This window comes from Etheostoma cragini, chromosome 22, assembly GCF_013103735.1.
Source record: "Etheostoma cragini isolate CJK2018 chromosome 22, CSU_Ecrag_1.0, whole genome shotgun sequence".
In the NCBI taxonomy this organism is placed as follows: domain Eukaryota; kingdom Metazoa; phylum Chordata; class Actinopteri; order Perciformes; family Percidae; genus Etheostoma; species Etheostoma cragini.
The window spans coordinates 19,233,205-19,247,837 of record NC_048428.1 but is presented as its reverse complement, the minus strand read 5'-3'; the positions used below and the strand labels follow the sequence as shown (position 1 = coordinate 19,247,837).

The 14,633-nt window shown below is 40.1% G+C and overlaps 1 protein-coding gene across 5 annotated transcripts in view; it reads right to left on the bottom strand.

Moving 5' to 3' along the window:
• dpp6a (dipeptidyl-peptidase 6a) overlaps window positions 1–14,633 on the bottom strand; it is a 220,789-nt gene that overhangs the window by 17,614 nt on the left and 188,542 nt on the right. For all 5 annotated transcript variants that reach the window (XM_034861630.1, XM_034861626.1, XM_034861627.1 and 2 more), the window contains 7 exons: window positions 9,220–9,340; window positions 2,245–2,399; window positions 2,049–2,146; window positions 1,337–1,460; window positions 1,158–1,196; window positions 763–870; window positions 371–462 (listed from right to left, as the gene is read on the bottom strand). In XM_034861630.1, the coding sequence (XP_034717521.1) occupies window positions 371–462; window positions 763–870; window positions 1,158–1,196; window positions 1,337–1,460; window positions 2,049–2,146; window positions 2,245–2,399; window positions 9,220–9,340 (737 nt within the window). The remainder of the gene's footprint in view (window positions 1–370; window positions 463–762; window positions 871–1,157; window positions 1,197–1,336; window positions 1,461–2,048; window positions 2,147–2,244; window positions 2,400–9,219; window positions 9,341–14,633) is intronic.

The following is a 14,633-nucleotide window of genomic DNA, read 5'->3' as shown; positions in this document are numbered from 1 at the left end:
AGTTTGGGGTCCCCTGCTGGAGCTGCTGCCCCCGCGACCCGATACCGGATAAGCGGTCGAAGATGGATGGATGGACGTATCACCACGTTTCTTCATTAAGACAACTGACAGTTTCATTGTGTTTAGCTAACTTTATAGAGGGTAGAAACCAGTTTATTTTTTGATGCCACTGCAGGCAATCTCTAACAGAATGACAGCTCAATGAAGGAAGCAATTCCATCCATTTTATTTTTGTCTGCATATGAATAAACAAGGTGTACCTGCATTAAAAGAGCTAAATAAGTATAATTTACTGTTGTTTTTCTTGTTGTGAGTGTGTAAGGTGATGCTGGTTTGTTTGGGTTGCTGATGGTGGTTTGTGCATGCTCACATCAATTGGCTGTCCTCATTATAGGCCAGGACTTCGGTGACATCCCAGTCTCCGGACGTGATGGACTGCAGTGTGTCTGTACTGGTGTTGGGCTTTGGAGACAAACAGAAAAGTAAAATAATGTGGCAACTTTATTATACCAGTTTTGTGACAATAAAAGTGCTGATTTGATCACCTAAATTGTGTCTAAAACAACACAGGCTAGAGAAATAGAATACGTTTGCATAGTATGAGGTTTAGAGGCAAAGGTCATTATTCTAAAGCTTATGCAACAAAAATTTGAATATAATGAAGTTACTGTCTGTTATGATTATTTAAAGGAAAACACTGAATAATAAACATGATGAATGTATAATGACCAAACAATACTCTACACATAAATATTCTCTCACCTGGGAGATGGACATGGAGATGTGGAAGAACTTGCCCCTTCCTCCTTGAGGAATAGCACGGGTAAAAAACAGTTTCAGCCCATCTTTGGAAAACAGAGGCTTTTCATTCTGAAGAAACAGAGAAGAGCATTTGAACATTTTATTTAAAATAAATTTAAAAGTATAGCACCACAAAGAAATTATAAAAAACAAAAGTTCCCCATTACAATTTACAAGAGACAGTCTGCAATATTGTTACGTAACATTTAAGATGAATCTAATTGCTGTACCACACCGAGCTATATAGATTATAGAACAAATCTAAATTCAGTTTCACAAATTAAGAGTTTAATCGTAGCAAGTTCACTTTCATTACCAACTCCAAATAAAAGTTACATGTGTGTCAATATTCTCACCTGTCTGTGCAGCCATCCCTCACTTTCATCCTCATGTTTCTATAGAAACAGGTTAACAGGTTTCAGATAGCGTATGAAAAGTTACACAGCAACATACAGTACATACAGTGTACACAAAAAAAAATGGACACACACAGGTACACAGACAGACAGACACACCCACACCCACAGCCACACACCTTTGTGCAGACCCCCGTTGTGGCCTCACACAGCGTGAGTATAGAGATGTTCTGGGCTCTGTTCAGCCAGTTGATAGCCAGTTTGGTGGTGGTGGCCCATTTTACCATGGTGACATAGTACTCACTGAAAAACACAGATAAATTATTAAATATGATTAACTTAATTTACATTGCAAGATCTGTGAATCAGCGTCTTTAGAGGGTAAATGACAAATCGCCGGGACAAAAAGGTCAGAAAGTCAGACAAAATGTGTTAAAATGTTTCCGTTTACTAATTGCATATGATAGAATTTTAAATAGCAATGAAAAATTAATGATCTCTTGCAGAAATATTGAGACATTAGAGCAGCATATAATGAGCCAAAGCGAAGGAGGAATAAAATATTGGGTATAAAGACAAACAGAGCAAATGGGGGCATTAAACTTAATGAAACTAAACACATTAAGTAAAAATGTATCAATGGAGAAATTTAAAGAATATTTGCTGGATATACTGTACATGATAACAGGCGCAGAACATAATGGTACAAAGGAAATTAAAGACATAACCAGAAAATGAAGACATGGCGAAAGATTACACAGATGAGACAATATTTGTATATGAATTAAAAGTGTAAATGTATGGAACAAATGCAGAAGGTATAAAATGGGAATGATGATAATGATTTGACTGAGTGGAAAGATTGATTGGTTGACAGTTTCCATGCCTCACCCCATCCTGGGATCATCAGGTCTCCTCATCTCGATGGTGTGAAGAGGGCCGTTAAGGTTCACAACATACAGGGTGATAACTGGGTTCTCCTCGCCAGCCTGAAGGGGACAAGGAAAGAGGATACAGTCATAATCAAATGACATCTAAAATCTTAAGAAAATATCTATTCCAAAGTGTTGACGATCTAACTGTGCACCTTAGGGTAGTGGTACTCTTTCCCCATTGGGTAGGGTGTGCCCGTGAACATGGGCAGCTCCATCCTGGGTACCAGGGTGTCATTGATAGTGGCGTACGCTAACCTGGCCCCATCTGGAGACCACCAATGGGCAATGTGGGACTGGAAAATCTCCTCTGGAAGAGAAGGAACAAAATGACTATCGGTCATAATGACAAGAAATTACATTAAAAAACTCACACACAGCAGAGACACAAGTTAACTATATGGCTGCAGGCCAACATAATCCTGCTGCTGCTTGAATATGTCATGGTTAGAAATTAACAGGTGTAAAAAGTTTTTTAAATGTGTAACTGCTGTATCATTAGTAGTCCTATTTGTATTACATTGCTCTCGCTTTCACAGAAGTGCATTAAATTACCCATGCATGCATGTTGGCCATCGTACAGGATACAGGGATGTAAAGTTAAGCTGTCTTTGATTACATAACAGTCAGAAATATGCAGTTTAAGCATTACAACTTGTAAAGTCAAAGTGCCCCCCCTTAAAACGGACAATAATCAGGACTAAAAATCAGGTAAATACAAAGTTACTCTATTTGCCCCATCAGCAATACAGAATACTAACTCTCGCCTGACCTATTTGCTATATTTGGACTCTCTTGCTCACTACGTATCGCTCTTTTAAACCTACATACGCAAAAACACACACCAAATGTTTTGAGGTCATAAATCAAAACAGTTTTAATGCAGCCTAACGACCAAAATAGAACTCAGCCAGATTTCATAGAAAAGAACCAGTTTCTCACAACGTACAACTACACAGTGTACTTCAACAAATAACTTTAGCTTTTGGGTTGTCATTACCTGTGTGTGTGTGTGTGTGTGTGTGTGTGTGTGGACCATTTTCTCAGCAAGAAACAAACATCAACTCATTTTAGATTTGCAATCTAGAGGTTTCCCTTGACACCTTCTGTGTGCAGGTGCGTGTATATAAAAAATCACGTTGCAATCACACACACTCTGAAAGCAGTCAAGGTCCTCCGTCTCTTCTACTACAACACACACACAAACTCCTTTGTCAACACACAGTGAGTTATTAAGAATTATGCAAATAAAAGCTCACTGAGGGAACTTTCTGACAACATAAAGCATGGCTGCGACAACTCTACTTCATTATTATGTCGGCGGCAACGACGCAGACGGCATTGAACAGTTCGAATTATTGTTACAGCTTGCCACTAGCTTCATTTATAGCAACTTTTGCAATTAAAATTTAATTAATGCTGTTTATCTGTGGGACTGGGTGCTGGCTTCGGGGAATTAACAGACATCAACTACCAATTAGCATTTTCATTAACTGTGCACGCTTGATGGAATTACTTGATATGCAGCATTATTTGACAAACACTCTCAGCACAGACACATGTGTACATTTGTTCTCTGATGCAACCCTTGCAAAAGTATTTACGCCTGTAGTATCTTTTCACTGCTGGACACTGCTAAACTCATTATAACACTACACATCTCTATGCCAGTGATACGAGAGGAAAACTGTGTAATTGTAGCATTTAGTCCAGTTAGTCTTTGCTCTCCTTGCCTGCCTGGTGTGTCCACCTGCACCCTCCTGCCACAGCTCAGTGGGGAATGATTGGATCACACTGTCCGATGATGAACAGAGTGGCACAGCACAGCATAATGCTGCATTTGCAAATGATGAAAATAAAAATGATTTCCCACATGGCTAGTTGTGCAGCTGCCCGCTGACTTCACCACCGCTGGCTTAAAAAGCTTTCCATGTGAAGTGGATCAGCCGGGCTGTCGGATTCGCTCGGCTGGGGACGCCCAGTCACCTTGGCTAGTCAAGGAGAAAGTTGTTTCTTGAAACATTGAGATATGTGCATGGTAACAAAAGAGAGTGAGGGAAGGGAAGAAAAGAAAGAGAAAGTAAAAGATTGTAAGTGAACTACTTTTGACTCCAAGTAAAATGATCCTCTTTCTTTTGCCAACCACCTCATTGTGATGATTAACAAGGTGAGCTGTCTGAGGCTCATCTCTCCTCTACATGTTCTTCATCCTACTGTGCAGACTCAATTATTCACTGCGTAAAGGACATTATTAATGCATGAGATAGCATGAGTCAAGCAGCCAGTAGGAAATAATGAGTGCAGATACAAGCAAACTGAACTAATGAGAATAAGATAAGAAAATCTGAATGTTGTCGGTTGCGTATAGTTCATTTCTTGCTTTTATTAGGAAAAACTAAGAAAAATATATGCCTACTGAGGATACAGTATTGGTAGTATTGAAGCTATCAGTGTGGACACCATGATCAAGCAGACTCTTCCTTTATTAAATGGCCACATCTTTCCAACAGAGGGCAGCAGTGTCACATGAAGCCTTTTATCTCAGTTCTTAGTGTGTGATGCAGATTTCTAGGCCATTAATTCTGTTTTTTGGGGCTAACTTCACTCCTCTTTTGTTCTAATAATTCAAACTCTGTAGTCCACCCCACTAATTGTAGGCAACAATTGCATCAAGCCTACGGTCACCTCTCCCACCAGAGAAAACTAAATCCTACCTAACTGATTGTGAACCACTGCATTGTTTAACTGTCATATGCTGTATATACATATATATGACAGCTAAATGAAAAAAAACATGGCATGGCAAAATCCTATGATCTATGAGATAAAAAAAGGATCACTGACAAGCAGGATGGTTAGCTGATATGACATTATAATTTTTAACCCTAACCTCAAAACACACGTCGGTAAATCAGCTGCAACTATAAATACTGTACACGTACCGCACTGACTGAGATGACAATGCAAGTGTTAATTGAGCAAGAACAGACTAGCACATGACAGAGTGAGGTGAGATGTTGCTGAACGTTTTCAGAGCGTCATCTCCACTTTGCAGTTCCATACCATGAAAACCTTGGTAGACGATGCAGGAAGTAAATACTTTTACTGTGAGTTGTTTCTTTTGTAGGTCTATAATAAGCAAACACGAAGAGGAAATGAAAAATGTTGGGAAGATGTAGCCCTTGTTTATACATTTCCCCAGGAATGTTACCACTAAAACATTTTCCTGAAAGGAAACTATTTGTTCATGGAATCAAATTTTCTGGTTGTTTATGTGTCCTAATGGACACATAAAGAACTGGTGTTTTATGGTGTTTTATGTGTCCTAATGTTTCTATTTTGTTTTCAACTGTATATTCATGTGTCTTATTGATTTTTAATGCTTATGACTTTTAACTGTTTGTACTTGTGTTTTATCTGTTTTAATGATTTTGTGTAAAGCACTTTGAATTGCCCTGTTGCTGAAATGTGCTATACAAATAAAGCTGCCTTGCCTTGCCTTGCCTTCCTATCTGGTGCTAGGCATTTGTTTCTTAAAGGGGCAGTCCATCAATTCTACACATGACGTTAACTGCATTATTCTTTCAAAGAAAACAGTCCCCTCCAACACCCAACTCCAACTTTATGGAGGTGCAAAACTTAATCCCTAAATATGTTATTTATAATGTTGACAGTGTTAATAAACTCCAAATCATCTTACAATGACAGTATCAACGAAATAGATACCAAATCCAAGCTAAATGTACTAAAAAAGTTCTACAAAAACTATTTCCAACTGTGTGTCACATCAGTTTCAGCTTGTTCTTTTATCCACACAATATTTCTACTCCCTTTATTAATCTTTGCCTTTCCAGCACACAAGTGTTGATTATGTGGTTACTCTACGCCCCACAGGCTCAGCCACAAACAGAGCGATAAACAGACACAACCCTACGAACAAGCCTCTCGAAGCAAACATCGCATCTAGCTAAACATCTATGGGGCAAACATGACTCAAATCAAAGCGACGCCGGGTTTTTTATCTTGGCGCACCAGAGCCCAATAAACAGCTGTTTCCTTGGGCTGCGTCACACTGCAGGATGTGTCAGTATCAGTACAGCCTCAATAATCAGACAGCCGACAGATGACAGAACACTTGAGACTCTCCTGAGGCGTTTTGGACTATTACACACAGCCAACGGGGTTCTTGGCTGTCCCTTTAATTATTAATTTTTTTTCTCCCGTCTCTTTCGATCTCTCCTGCATGCACACTAAACACACACATACACATTCATGCATTAAGACAGCCATGGAAGCCAGAGGATATTAAAGCCAGGGAGATTATTTGCCAACCTTTCACCCCTCAGCATCAAATCTGCAGCGCAGCGACAGCCAGGGCTTAAGACCTCATTTCTCCTCTGCGGCAGTCTGAGCCTCAGCTTGACCTTGGCCAGAGCAGAGTCTGAGTCATTAGCATTGGAAAATCTTCTGCCTTGCAGTCCCACTGATGACTGTAAACATTACACAACCTGGCGCCGCTTCTAAGCTCCCCTGCAGATGCTGGCATCACCACTGGGTCAATGCCAAATCTATTTACAGGCTTAGACATTTCTTTCAAAGAGGATTTATCATGAACATAAATGAAAAGGACTTTTAGTGCATTAGCACAAATAAACAAATAAAAACGAAGCAAACCATCAGCTATTTAGAATTTATTTTGGCAAAACACTGCTGAACAGTTAGTCTTGCATTGCCAGACGTGTCTCCAAAGCACCGTGGATGAATGAAGACATTATACCCATATGTGTGTGACATCTCGTTCTAAAATTACAGGCATTAATGTGCTGCTATAACAGCCTCCACTATTTCAAGAAGGTTCTACACAAGATTTAAGAACCTGGCAGCAGGGATTTGCTCCCATTCAAACACAAGAGCATTAGTGAGGTTGCCCACTGATAAGGCCTGGCTTACAGTCGGGTGCTTCATTTCATCTGTAAGGTACAGTAATAACAACACGGTTGAGGTCAGGGCTGTGTGCAGGCAAGAAAAGAATAGACCTGGCTTTGTGCATGCACAAGGGAAAAGCATATAAACTGGTAATATTATTCAATGATGTAGCCCTATGATTGGTTCTTGAACTGGAAATAAGCCCAAATCATCCCCAGAACAAGGCGTGTCCACATACTTTTGGCCATGTAGTGTATCTACGTAAAGTACAGTAGTTTTTTGAAGGCAAAGGTTATGCTTTAATCAAGTTTTAAAAAACTAACCCGAGGACACAGTTAACCAACTACTCTGGCAAAGTGAACCAAAGAAACTATGATTACTAATATTACTTTAATTTAAGCCTGTTTTCTTTGGATTTTGCCATAAACAAATCATTTTAAGATGCAATCTCAACTTAAAATAATGTCCAAAATTGTGAATTGAATTGAATAGAATAGTATAATATTTCATGAAAACAGGCTAAGAAAAAGAGTAAAGATAAGAGGAAAATATTCTACTATGTGATATCTCAAGATAATAAAACAGCCTGGAAGAATCTCAACATGCCATCACATCGCACTAACTACACTTGAATGGTTATGTGCAGGAATAAAGAAAAAACAATTCTGTTGTTCATCAATTCCCTTTAATCTCTACATTATGATTCTTTGTTTCATCCCTCAGTCAAAGATTTATCCTGCACTAAATAATGAGTGTAAATTACCAGGTCTTCAGCAGCGCATAAATATGAGTCAGGGGGTCAGACAGTGCAATATTGCTCTGATTAATGTTTAACTGGCCGAGAATGAATATTGCTCTTGAAGGATGGATGTGGTTTCCAAAGTCAGTCTGGCTAATGCAGAGACAGGAGGAGCCGTGGGTTGACTAAATTAAATTTACAAAAGCAGCCTAGTCCTGGAAAGACAACAGCCACACAGCTCTCGTCCTGGTGCACTGGTAACCACAGATAACCTCTGTGTCGCAGCTTATAAATCCTCACAGACCTCCTAGGTGGCAGCCATTTACATTTTCAAAAAGATGTGTATTGTTTTACCGTGTGACTCGAGGATTAACAGCTCGCTGTATATCATAGGCAGTCTCTATTTCTGCTATCTTTATATCTATGTGCTTGCCACTCCCCATCTCTCTCTCGCTCTGTTATTAAAACACAGTTCCACTGGAGCAGAGAGTGCACCCAGCGCAGCGGATATAAATTAATTAGTTGAACGCTAACACAGCAGCCGCCCCGTTTTTAACTGCAAGGCACACAGGTGAGCTTTGATCGGTGGCGGCTATGCTTGGAGAGCACCATGACATCTGTATCAGAGTGTGTACGACATACGCTGGTGGTGAATTAATGCAAATCAACCGATGTAGAACATTCATTCATTTTCGGGGCTGTGTGCAGCAGAAGGAAATTGGCAGATTCCACTTTTAATTTACCTGCTAGAAATCAAGTGCTACACGCCAAAGATACTAATGTGGATGCAGCCGCTGGGGAGTCACACTGTCTCATGTCATTACTCGCAAATACGTGGGTAACTGCAGAGTGTTCAAATTAAAGCAATGGGATAGAGGGAGAAGACAGAGGGAGGAAAGAGATTCACCTTAAATATTTGACATGTTGGTCGTCAAGACTTAGGTGTGCGGTTCTGAGCCTTTTTACCTTTTATGACCGTTTTAAATGAAGCTCTGTCAACATGTGACCCCTAAGCACAATACCCAAATGATAGGTGAGTTTCACCAAAGCAAAAACTCAAGAAAAATAAAGTTTTGTCTTCTTTCCTATCCTGTGAATTATGTCACAACCAAGCCTTAGCTGAGGTTAACATAAAGACTGGGTTGGAAACCGGGAGAAACTGCTAGCCTGGCTATATCCAAAGTTAAAACAGTTTGAGTTGGAGCATCTCTAAGAAATCTATATAGTAAAGGCCCCATGAAGGCAAGTTTCCACTTTGAGGGAATATTCAAACATTTTGGAAAATACAGGCAACAGAAAAACGAGAACCTAATCTTGGCATAAATATGGGGAAACCGTCTCCTGGTTCTAGCTTCATATTAAACAGACAGATATGAAAGTGGTATCAATATTCTCATCTAACTCTATAAGTTTAATTCAACAAAACTCAAACTTTTCCTTTCAGGCAACATTTTGTCTGCCTTACCTTCATATAGCCAATCACTGAGCCCATTGAAGATGACGCCCTCCTTGCCAGTAGACACAAGACGAATGGAGCGGTTGTCCACCCTGGAGCGATAGTAGATGTTGTTCTCAAAAACAAAGATCTACAAGAGCCAGAGAGAGTGAAAACACATCATACTATCATATTTTGAAAAAATAGACCAAATATCTTTAAATAAAGAAACCCCTGCGATAAGATCTTTTTCCTGCTGAAGTGTGCAAAAACAATGAATCCCTTCCAGCTCCATGAACGTTGATGATCTGTAGCTCACCTTAAGTGACAGCCTTCCCACAGGGAATTTCCTTATTGTGAATAAGCTGCTACATCATTATTATTTTCAAAATGCACAAGAGGAAACCTGAGGACATTTTGGTATGTGTACTAACACGTTATTTTGCAGTTGGGAAATCTGGGGGAGGCAGAAGTCATGCTATCGCAGTTTAAATCAACCTGCGGGTCGAGACACACATTAGCATGGCGCTTTTTCACCTGTCACACACGCCATAGCGTGCAGCTATTGGCAACAGCACCTTTTTATTAGAATGAAACCAAAGACTTTGACAAGAGTACCAGAGGACAAAAGAAGTCTTTTCAATTTCTGATAAGACGGCAAACCTTGGGACCAAACTTTGACTTTGTTGTCTCCTTTACAGGCCTGCAGGGGTTTCAAGATAACTGAAGGTCAACTCTTTCATTATAGTTAATAATAGATCATCAGCACCCACAGTGAACGTGATAGGGCGGGTGGCTCTTGGGGCTGGAATTTTTAAATGTTACAGCCTTAATGCCATGCTGAAATCAATCTCAGGCTGTTAAAGAAAAGGGTTTGCTCAGTATCTCAAGGATTAGGGAATCTGTGGGCCTCGAGTCGGTATATCATGGTATCAAATTCTGAATCATTCAGAACATATTCACACTGAGAAGTCTAAATGATGGGACAATGTAGGGCTAGGAAATCCAACACTGTAGCTACGACTACTGCGTTTTGATTTTGAAAAAATGTTCTACACTGTAAAAAGGACTAACACTACAAAGAATCGACCACATGAATTTACAGCCATTTAACATCTTTCAATCTTTTACCACACAAAAATTTATCCAGCTAAAAGTTTCACCAGAAAACCCTGCATCTCTTTAAGGGTAACACAGGATCTGTCATACAAGCTAGGCGCCCATGTGGTTTGGTGTCACTTTTGTGCAGATGGAGTCCCTGTATAGAAGCTAATCTAGGCCACGGCACAGAGAGAAGACCTGGCCCCGTTCCCTGAAGGAAGGTAGAAATCTGCCAGTGATGGCTGCGATCCACATTTCTCCTCCGCAAGAATATTTTAAGGAGATTATCCAGACTTTGGGCTGTTGGTTGCCATGCAACTGAAACTGCACCAAAAGAACGCTAAATGCATTATTGTTCACTTTCAAGTGTTCACAAGAAAACTATTGTTCTGTTTAGGTAGGAGAATATATACATAGCACATTAAAGGAAACAACTCCAAAATGTCTAATGATTGTGTTCTGCAACTCTTAGCTCTTTTAAATCAAGGCTGAAGACCTTTCTTTTACTGTACTGTTTTTGTGTAAAGCACTTTAAAATTGTTCTGTTGCTGAAATGTGCTATACAAATAAAGCTGCCTTGCCTTAAATATTAAAGGGGCAATCTACCAATTTTGCTGCAAAACTAATTGCTACATTCCTTTCAGGCTCAGCTGTACTTTGTCTTTTTGAAGTGCTATTTAGCCAACATGTACATGCTAACATGCTAAACTAAGACACTGAACATCGTAAACATATCACCCCAGCATGCTTACACACAGTTTGTATATCCTTGATTCTTTTCCTCACGTCTTAGTCCCTCCTACCTCAGATGTGAGTGGAGGAGGCAAGGAAGACACGAGGAGAGAGGAGGCGAGGCAACAAGCATCTAATAAAATGAGAAATCCTTTAAAGCAACATCAAATAAATATGTGTGGCACAGCTGCCGTAGTTTTTATATTTCATCCGTGTGTCACGCCTCTTTTATACTCCACAAGTGCCAAAATAGACTTCCGCACACACCACACCTATGCAAAGTTGTTATGAATCCCACTGCATTTCTTGGCAAGACACACTCTGCATAGAAGCTGAGTGCTTTTGCAGATGATTGAGGTGAGGTGTTGACCTTGAGTGGTTGGGGTCAGGAAAGCCCATTCATCGGGGAATAGGATCTGCAAAAATGTAATACCTTGCACGAGCCTGGATGCCTGGCCAATCCAAGCGCTTGAATGTTTTGCAGGGCGTGTCTTGTCAAGAAAAGCATTTTGATTCATCCTCGCTCATAGCTCCTCTGGCAAGCCATCTCTCTTTTCGAGATGCATTTTAGGAATTAAGACATCGTTTAAGATGGTGCACTGGGATTGGTTTCCGGGTCAGGAAGATAGAGGAGATGAGGAGGCACGAAATAGAGAAATGAGAAGGGCCTACAATCTTTATGAGCTTGTTAGCATGCTGATATTAGCATTTAATTTAAAGGCAAATTACAACCATTTTTTATGTTAATCTTGATCGTCATAAATATGTGTGTACTTTCAATTGAAAAAACCCGACCCGAATCAGTGCAGGCAACACGGAGGAGCTGCAGCTACGTGCACGAGCTCTCTAAAACTTGCCCCGAGAACTGCCGTTTTAGCTCAGTGGAAGCTCATTTACAATGCTGCAGCTACTCCGTGTTGCCTGCACTGATTCGGGTCGGGGGGTTTTCAATCAGAAGTACACGCATGTTTATGACAATCAAGATTAATGTAAAAAATGGCCGGAATTCTCTTTTAAGTACAGCCTCACATAGCCACTAGCATGGCTGTACAGTACAAAGTGATAATATGGAGTCTGAAAAATGAAAGCTTTGGCGAGGAAGGATAGACGCTATCAAGATGCATTATTGGAAGTTGTTTTATTGTACTTGGACAGAGTCTTACAGATTGTCCCTTTTTCTCTCGATATCTATCACTCTCACATGCATACACTATCTCTCTCTCACTCTCTCTAATGTATTACAAAGGTTTGGCCTTCTGGGGCTGAGTCCAAACTTTGATTGTGTCAGTGTGTGTCAACCACATGTTGAAGATTAGCTGCTTACAGGTATTTGAGGACAAAACTCTCATTCACTGGGGGATTTACTTTCCAAAAAAAGTTTGTCTTCTGCAGACACATGTCTCACAAAAAATAAGATGCCATGTATTTACCTATTTGCAATGACTTTTTAGCCTAACAAGCTTAACATGTGGCTGGACAGATGTGATTGTGAGTCTAAATATGGGCATGCATGTGCTCACTATGGGAAGAAAAAGGACATTTAATTAAGTGCATAAGGGATTTGAGAACAGAACAGCAGGTGGGCTGATTTATGTATACTAGATGTCTGAAGACGACAACACATGCATTGGCTTGCAGTCTGCACTAGCTTGTTTTAGCTGATAAACATCTCTCACTTCAACCTCCACCTCTTCTACAGAGGACAGCTGAACCTTCAGGGAAACCAGCCGCTGCTCAGTTCCAATCTAACACAACATTCCTGATGAAAGTCATACCATTTCATGACTAATGGTGGGAAACTTGAGGCTATATCAATCAAGCGACTGTGTTAATTACGCCGCTGATGAGATAACAGGTAATTAATAGCATTGTGCTGCAGGATGTTATCACTTACATTCTATCTGCCCTGCAAACCAACAGACTGAAGCTCGTTAATGCTCAGACATTGACTGTGTGATGATAGGAAAACTACTCGTCTTGGAAGAGTTGCATATGACCATTGTGTCTTGTGATTCTAACAATAGTGTTTAATTTGAATGTGTTTTCTGGGAAATATCATTGGTATAAATTTACACCCTGAGGGACAAAACAGTTTGTAACATATACCATACCAGTGATTTAAGGAAAATGCTTTCCCCAAAACATTTAGATTCTCACAGTTGGTATTCAGGGGCTAGATCCTCTAAAGTGTCTGAGGATCTTTAGACAACATTTGTCATAATGGGCCAGGAAGGCCTGTCACACAGGTAGCCAAAAATGCAGCTGTCTTTCCACCAAATATAGAGGATACCAACTGCATATTCTTTAAAGCTCTGAGTATCCCATAATTTCAATAAGTTATGCGCTGATCAATTGGTCTATGCAATGGAGCATTCAGGTAATCTTGGTCGTCTTGTAAAGTCTGAATTTTTGGGGGGGTTTTGTGAATCAGAGGGTCTTACAGGTACATGGATGTTGGAGTTATTTACCCTGATACCCTGCTTGCCAGTTGTCAGTTGTGTGTTTAACTATAATGTCACAACCCTTTCTGTTAGTTCAGGTACGATGGAACATAGATAGTGAAAGGAAAGGACAAAGCGTAGATGTGACGTGAGCAACCTGTCTGAAAGTTGTATGTCTTGTGGTAGCTGTGCCAAGAGAAATAATTTTTTCCGATGCTTTAAGGGACTGTCTATGGGCTTCATCCTTGACTGTATGCCTCCACGTCACCCGGATTGCCTGCGAGCTTCTCCTTACTAAACGGTCATTTCTATACTTTGCGACAGAAAGTTGAGTGGTTATGACACAATTGTTGCCCTGCTTTTACAAATACGTCTGCTATGGGGCCTTAACGTGAACTTCTTCAAATGCTTCTGATGTGAAGTTAGTCGCTGTCAAAGTGACACCAAAATGAATGAGAGTCAACGGAATGCGGAAACGGAAGGTGATGGTTCGTTAGAATTAGAATCTCCCCAAAGGAGGTACGCTTTCCGGATGCTCGCTTACCCCCTTTAATGGAAGTTGTCCCTAAATACCACTGATGTTTAATTTCCTGAAATATCTGAGTTTGTGAGTTAACACGGAGCATATAAAAGCACCTTTACTTTTGTTCTACATAAGGATTGAACATTCTTCATGGGCTGCATCCTTCAAAGGATTTTGGCATCCGTATAAAGATTGACATTGGCAACTGCACACGTAACCTCAAAGCTGCTCTTGTGGATCAAATGACTACATGTACAGTATGTTAAAGGTGTCGGTTGCAGTGATGAATCCACAGAGAATTATCACTTTGAGTCCCCCCCTTCTGTTAACAGCTTGTTGTACTGCTCCCAAGTAGCCACAATAAAAAAGAAAAAAATCAATTAATTCAGGTTTAAACATTGGAAAAACAAGTACCTTTCACACCCCCTTCATCACTCATTCCAACTCTTCCCATTACGAGGCTGCTATAAAATCCCATAAAATCATTGATTCCGTCTTCCATTAACTTTATAAACTAGCAGTAAAACACATTGCATTCTAGCAATTTGCACGTACCAACATTTTGCATAGCCATATTAACTTTTATAATTAAGAATGTTCACAGTGTGTGTTTTTCACTTATGCTCCACATTAGAGATGGTTTAAAT